This window comes from Salvelinus fontinalis, chromosome 15 (assembly GCF_029448725.1).
Source record: "Salvelinus fontinalis isolate EN_2023a chromosome 15, ASM2944872v1, whole genome shotgun sequence".
Taxonomy (NCBI): Eukaryota; Metazoa; Chordata; class Actinopteri; order Salmoniformes; family Salmonidae; genus Salvelinus; species Salvelinus fontinalis.
In genome coordinates, this window is record NC_074679.1 from 7,714,250 (window position 1) to 7,721,850 (window position 7,601).

The window sequence follows — 7,601 nt, forward strand, 5'->3', positions numbered from 1 at the left end:
CTAGCTCCAACAGTGCAGTAATATCTAACAATTCACATCAATACACACAATACACACCAACCTAAAAGGAAAAGAATGGCTCCCAAGTGGCGCAGGAGTCTAAGGCACTGCATCTCAGTGCTAGAGGTGTCACTACAGCCCCTGGTTCGATTATAGGCTGTATTACAACAGGCCGTGATTGGGAGTCCCATAGGGCGGCGCACAATTGGCCCAGTGTCGCCCGGGTTAGAGTTTGGCCGGGGTGGGCCATCATCGGAAATAGACATTTGTTCTTGGGTGGGTCGGTATAATGCTTTATAACTTGTTGAACACATGTATGAGCCTTTATAATGTATTATAATAAGGCTTATAATGCCGTGTATGTGTGTGCGTACGTGCGTGCGTGCGCTTACTTAGTCCAGAGCTGTGGATGGCCTTGATCATCTTCTTCATCCTCTGTAAGGTGCTCTGGTCCATCTCTAAGGACTGCAACACATAAAGAGAGGAGAAGAGACTTAAGGAAACATATACTTGACATGTATTGAGCAGTATAGGGAAAGATCTGCCTTCCTGAAACCCTGAGGTAAATCCTAACTTCCGATCAGTCTGTCCATGCAACTCTGACTTTGATGTAAATCATGTATTGATGATGTCAATGACACTTGAACATTTTTGGGGGGGAATATTACAACACAGACTCCCAAGTTAGGATTTCAACCAGTAGTAATGAGAAACAGAAATGGAGAAAAAAAATTACCCTGTCCAAACTGTCTCTAGGGAAAATACACTTTCTTTGACTTTCTAGCAGCGGTCATGACGACTGTTTAGTTCCCACGCCATGACTAATGTTAAGTGAACAGGTGAATCAGCACTTAGTCCGTATAGCACCGTCACATTTACCATCATTGGGCTGATGTCACTCACTAACCACCGACCTCGCCTGACGTTTTGTTTCAGGTTCACCGACTCTTTCAGGTTCACCGTGCATTTGACATGTTGAAACTTCCCTCAGCTCTGTTTGCATTAGAACAGTGGTATTCAAATCTTAGCCACGAGGTCTGCTGGTTTTCTCTTCTACCTGATCATTAATTGCACCCACCTGGTGTGCCAGGTCTAAATCAGTCCCTGATTACAGGGAAGAATGAGAAGAGAAAAAAAAACAAGTATGGAACTGGATTCGAGGTCCAGATTTACTAGTTACAGTTTTTATAAGGATTATTACAGTAACTCGACCAGTAGTGGTTAGTGTTCCTGTGACATAACGGCTCTTGTGGGGGACTTCCATATGTCTTATTTGTCAAATTCAAAAGAGCATGGGACTTTATACTGTATAGAAATGTATGGAAAGACTCACTTCTGCCTTATTTTCCACTTTTACAGTCAACTGCTGAGCAAGGCCACGTACAGTAGGAGTCAGGGCAAGACATAGTGGTCAAAGTGAAACTGCTACGCTCCAAGGTCATAAATGTGTTTACTTAAGTCTATGAGACCGTCCGGGTGAAGGTGATGTGTCCAATATGATGTTTCCTATGAACAAAATGATGTAATGTCACCATTTAACAAAGAGAGAACCTTTTTAAAACCTCTCCTCGTACACAGAACCCAAGAACAGGCCACACCACCATGGTGCAGTAGACGGTAGAACAGTTACAACGCACCCTGTTACGGTAAATCAAAAGGTATGTTACGCTTCCTAACGGAGACTTTAAAACCCCCCCAGCATGCATTTAGCATAAAACCTAGGGTCCCGAGGACCAGACCTTGTGGTTCATCCCTGCTGTGTCCTGTCTGCAGCATCTGCTGATACTCTGTCTTACACACACACACACACACACACACACACACACACACACACACACACACACACACACACACACACACACACACACACACACACACACACACACACACACACACACACACACACACACACACACACACACACACACACACACACACACACACACACACACACACACACACAGAGAGCTGCTGTAATAATAGAGCAGTGTCCAAGGTTTGAAACAGACAGTAGAATAGAAGGAAGATTGCATTGTCTGTGGAGAATACACCCAGTCTGTCTCAATGGTAACACGTGTATTTATGGGCGTAACTGTTTTGCTCTTCTCTCAAGGGTATAGGGAATTTTGGTATGTGTGTGTCCCTGGCTGCGTGTGTGTGTGTGTGTGTTGTGTCAAAACCCCAGTGTGTGTCACTGTCAACCCATGGTCAGGCAGCACAACAGGAATTCCTGGCTTCGGGGATATCTGATCCTATGAACCTGCTGCTGGCAAGAGGACAGATTTGTTGAATAACCACAAGAATGACTAGCCCTTGGAATCTGGCTTTCCCTTGCTCTCTCTCCTTTTATCTCTCTCTCTCTCTCCATTCAAATAACCTTATCAGCACTCAACTACTATCAAGAGTAACAAGCAGCAGTAGGAGGCCACAGCCAGGCCAACACAACCACTATAGCCATAACACACTGCCTCCCCTAAAACATCACGACCTAGTAATGGGATCACTCTGCCCTCTGATCACTCTGATACCGAGCCAGCATTTGTAAATGGCACTGATCACGTTGCATTAAAATGGATTCTCTCCATAGCTGCCCTGCATATATGGGTTCAAATCCTAATATTAATTGGCTTTAGCCTGCATGGAGTGGCAGGCACTTTTGGGACATTCCTATTGGTTCCATTGTACCAGGCAAGCTCAATCAAGCCCAGCTAAAGTATTTGAAATGATTTCAAATACTATTTAAACCCAGGTCTGGGAATCAGATTCCAAAATGGCCTCTCCCCAGCGGAGCTATCCCAGCTATGTTTCCAGACTGTCGTAACTGTCGTAACTATAAATAGTTAGATTAGTCATATAGAGAAATGGTTGGACTGGCACCGCAGGGTATCTCTGTTGGACTGGCACGTCCAAGCCTAGGGTATCTCCGTTGCTTACCTCTCTTTTGTGATGGTTATCAGGAGAAATGTCATACACAGTGTGCCCATCCAACAGCCCTTCACCTAAACATACTGACAGAGATACACAAACAGACTCTAGCATCCAGCGGTACTGTTCAGTTAGGAGAGCTGGCCAGGAACCCAGTGATCTATCCTATCATCTTAAAGGAGCAATCTGTAGTTGTTACATCCATTGTTGGATTTATAAATGAATAATATACCCATAGATTCTTGGAAGAATTTAACTTAATGCCTCATGTACACCATCAGAACCCAAAATATAAGATTGTTTTGACTACAATGTTTGTAAACAATGTAAACCTCAAAACATGGTTAAAACTATAATGTTGATATCATGGATGGTCAGTCCTGGCATCCATTGCTCTGACTATGAATTTGAGAATGGTTACATTTCTCCAGGCCCTTCCCTAAGCTTTTCTTTTTTTATCATTTTTTTTTAAAGAGACAGGGTGTTGTTATAGTTTAAACTGCAGATTGGTCATTTAAAATGTGTCATATCATTATTACACAACTGAAGTTTGTGTAAGGCTATATATATAGTTGGGTAACGTGTTTTTTTTTTACCATATCTTCTTTCTTTGGACTTTCACTGGGGCATTTCAGACCACTGAGGTTTACTTGGATCATAGAGATATATATTCATAAATAAAGCTTAGTGTGTGTGATGTCACAGTCAGAAGCCAGCTTCTCTCTCTGATTCATCTACAATGTTGAGAAGCCTTGAAACCACAGTCCGAGGAGAAATGGATTCAAACAAACATTAACACATACATAATCCCCAACAGGCCTTGAGGCTGGAGTTCCGCCCACCAAACCCCCTGTCCTTCACCCCCCCCCCCCCCCGCCCCCAGCACAACACACACTAATCCTTCCTAGCCGTCCACACTCCAAACGAGTGCCGTCTGGCTGGCCTGCTGTGTTTGTTTCCGGTGGTCCTGCTACAAGCTCAGCCAGGTCATCCCAGCCCAGAACCCCATAGAGCCCCAGTCACAGCCCTCAGGAACTGAGCTAATTAAAGAGGCTCTGCCATAATCCCTTCAGGAAACTCTGCCAGAGATGTGCTGTGCAGCCATGGGCTTCTAGCGGGGCTGATTGGCTCTTTTAGCCTAGCCCTGCTGTGAGGAAACCAGACATGGGATTATGCTGAGTCAACATTTGAGGAAGGCTGTGGAAAGGTTGATTTGGAGTTGGGATTCAGTCTATGGAAAACATAATTCTCCTAGCCTTGCTGTGACAAAATCAAGGCATGGGAGTCAACGTTTGGAGAAGGTTACGAGAAAGTTGTGGTAATGTTGGTCTTTTGGATTCATTCAGTCTGGCAGGTCTGCCATGCCAAGTCTGAAGAGCATTAGTCAAACATGTTCCAGCCAGGATTGCATCGTGCTTCTATTGCCAGGAGTTTTATCCAGCCTCAGCATTTTTTGTTGTGTAAAAAGAGGTAGGAAATACTTAAGTGTGTTGGTAGAACAAATGAAGGCCTCTGATTATGTAACTGATGAGGAACAGACATTTTATTTCATCCTCCCAGCCTTCAGTTCAGCCTCTCCAATTAGAGGCCATCGACTCTTCTAGCTGACAGGTTCCCAATAACAACCACAACAACGACGATAACAACAAATCAAGATCTGCGTGATGCTCTGCGCTACAGCTTTCTCCAATAGCGAGTCAACACTGATGTTTACCTGTGTCATTTTTTTACAGTTCCATGCACTGCTAGCTGATCTTCACCATCATAATCACTCCCTTCTCGTATAAGAGCTAAGATCTCTCTAACAACTACCTTGAGGAGAATCTACTTACTCCTAATCTCACGTTGACATCGAAGTTCAGTAAAATGCGTTCCATCAAGACCCGCCAATAGCAATCAAAGCTGTGGCCAATCATAGCTCAAGATTTTGACGAAGGCTCGGATGATTATTGCCCATCTGAACATCTGTTCCACAATGGTCTCTCCAATAGTTCACGACAGAGACCATGAAAGACTATTCCTCAGTAGTCAATGTCTCAGTGGGTATGGTATTGGTATTTTATTAGGATCCCCATTAGCTGTTGCGAAAGCAGCACCTACTCTTCCTGGGGTCCACACAGATCATGAAACATGACATAATACAGAATATTAATAGACAAGAACAGAACTACATCAATTTAAAAATGGCCCACTTAGCCTACCTATCAATACATACACACAAAATATCTAGGTCAAATAAGAGTGAGGTGTTGCTTTATCTGTTTTTTGAAACTAGGTTTGCAGTTCACTTCCGCTATATGAGATGGAAGGGAGTTCCATGCAATAACGGAGCTATATAATATTGTACACTTTCTTGAATTTGTTCTGGATTTGGGGACTGTGAAAAGACCCCTGGTGGCATGTCTGGTGGTGTAAGTGTGTGTGTGTCAGAGCTCTGCGTAAGTTGACTATGCAAACAATTTTGGAATTATCAACACATTCATGTTTCTTAGAAAAAGAAGTGATGCAGTCAGTCTCTCCTCAACTCTTAGCCAAGAGAGACTTGCATGGATAGTATTTATATCAGCCCTCTGGCTACAATTAAGAGCAAACCGTGCCGTACTGGGTCAGCTGCAGCTTAACTAGGTCTTTCTTAGCAGCACTTGACCTATGATGACCTATGACCGGACAATAATCAAGATAAGATAAAACTAGAGCCTGCAGGACTTGCGTTGTGGAGTGTGGTGTCAAAAAAGCAGAGCATCTCTTTATTACGGACAGACCTCTCCCCATCTTTACAACCATTGAATCTATATGTTTTGACCATGACAGTTTACAATCTAAGGTAACACCAAGTCATTTAGTCTCCTCAACTTGTTCAACAGGAACACCATTCATGACCAGATTCAGCTGAGGTCTAGAACTTAGGGAATGATTTGTACCAAATACAATGCTCTTAGTTTTAGAAATGTTCAGGACCAGTTTATTACTGGCCACCCATTCCAAAACTGACTGCAACTCCTTGTTAAGGGTTTCAGTGACTTCATTAGCTGTGGTTGCTGATGCATATATGGTTGAATCATCAGCATACATGGACACACAGACTTTGTTTAATGCCAGTGGCATGTCATTGGTAAAAATAGAAAAAAGTAGAGGACCTAGAGAACTGCCCTGCGGTACACCACACATTGACATAAGAGAAGCTTCCATTAAAAAATACCCCCTGAATTAAATTAGATAGATAGCTCTGAAACCACAATATGGCAGAGGTTGAAAAGCCATAACACATAAGTTCTCAACAACAGGTTATGGTCAATAATATCAAAGGCTGCACTGAAATATAACAGTACAGCTCCCCTCAGTCTTCTTACTGTCAATTTCTTTGAACCAATCATCAGTCATTTGTGTCAGTGAAGTTCATGTTGAGTGAACCCATGGGCACTTTCTCTGTTATGGGAGGAATGATATTCAGGTGAAACTAGGCTATAGCCTGTTACTGCAAGACAATGGTCATAACTGTATTGTAGCTAAGGTTATTCTGGAAAGTATTCAATGTCACAGTCATTTAGCTTAACCCTCATACAGGAAAATTACCTATTTGGACATGCTTATTTGTAAATCGTATTTAAATAAACACCTCACCTATCTATCAACTGCCCCAACGCTCTGCATTGCACTATCCACTGTCCCACGACGACATGAAACACTTGTGAAATATCATGGAAATATTTATAAATAGCCTACGTTTATAAATTACATCAAAATTAACTTGGCCAACTTGTTTTAGGGGTTTACCTATCGGTTCACCTTCCACAACTGTCAATAACAAGTTAGGCTACCTAATGCAGACAGGTATACAATATTAGTACGCACAGCGCGTTCACCACTCTCTCGCTGCGCTGCACTAGCCTGACTTACCTCTTCGACTGCCGAAACGGTGTTCCGACATTCACTCATTTTGGACTGAAAACTCGAGGTAGCCGGTGAAGCCAAGTCCTCGTTTGTCAGAGCAACAAACTCCGAAATGTTGATACGCTCCGGCATATTTCTCTCAATGTAAAGGGGTCCAACTGAAGATACACAAAAGTTAGTAAAAGTGTCAAACACGCATGTTTCCATGGAAAATGCACTTGTTCTCCATTGTGGAAAAGGCTACAGCAAAAGGTAAAATGTCTCACTGCGGTGCGGTTCATGAGTGAGCACCACTGCGAGCGCTAGAGATCCAATGCTGGCTCTGTGCGTGAGGTTAGGGGGGGAGTAATTCCATCATCACGTGGAATGTTTCTGCTTTCTGGCATACTGAATTGGGCGCGTGAAGAATGGACCCGCAGTCTTTTGCCGTCTCATTTCCCCTCCATACAAACCCTAGCGTGTAGTGAAAACAGTGGACTACTACACAGATGAATAGGGTGTCACACACCATACAATCTTTTTAGAATGCAATGAAAAGGGTCAGGGCGCTATGAGGAAATGGAGCAAGATCCACCATGTGAAAGCACTGCAATATTCTACATTTTAATCAAGGCTAAACTAAACCAAAACATTCAACTTTCAATACCTTCCATTGGCGTATTCCACCAGTTTAGCCAAATTATATAGCTGTCATTCTATGGCAAACCTCACCTCTACACTTGAAAAACCTTTATCTCAGCCTCTAATTCCCTGCAGGGTATAGATAGTATGACTCTGTTGGGCCC

The 7,601-nt window shown here is 43.1% G+C and overlaps 1 protein-coding gene across 2 annotated transcripts in view; it reads right to left on the minus strand.

The window, feature by feature from the left end:
- Positions 1 to 7,138, minus strand: part of LOC129811360 (arf-GAP with SH3 domain, ANK repeat and PH domain-containing protein 3-like) — a 63,133-nt gene extending 55,995 nt beyond the window's left edge. For both annotated transcript variants that reach the window (XM_055862600.1, XM_055862599.1), the window contains exons 1-2: positions 6,823 to 7,138; positions 393 to 465 (exon numbers count right to left, since the gene is read on the minus strand). In XM_055862600.1, the coding sequence (XP_055718575.1) occupies positions 393 to 465; positions 6,823 to 7,023 (274 nt within the window). In that variant the 5' untranslated portion in view covers positions 7,024 to 7,138. The remainder of the gene's footprint in view (positions 1 to 392; positions 466 to 6,822) is intronic.
- Positions 7,139 to 7,601: the final 463 nt, after the last annotated feature.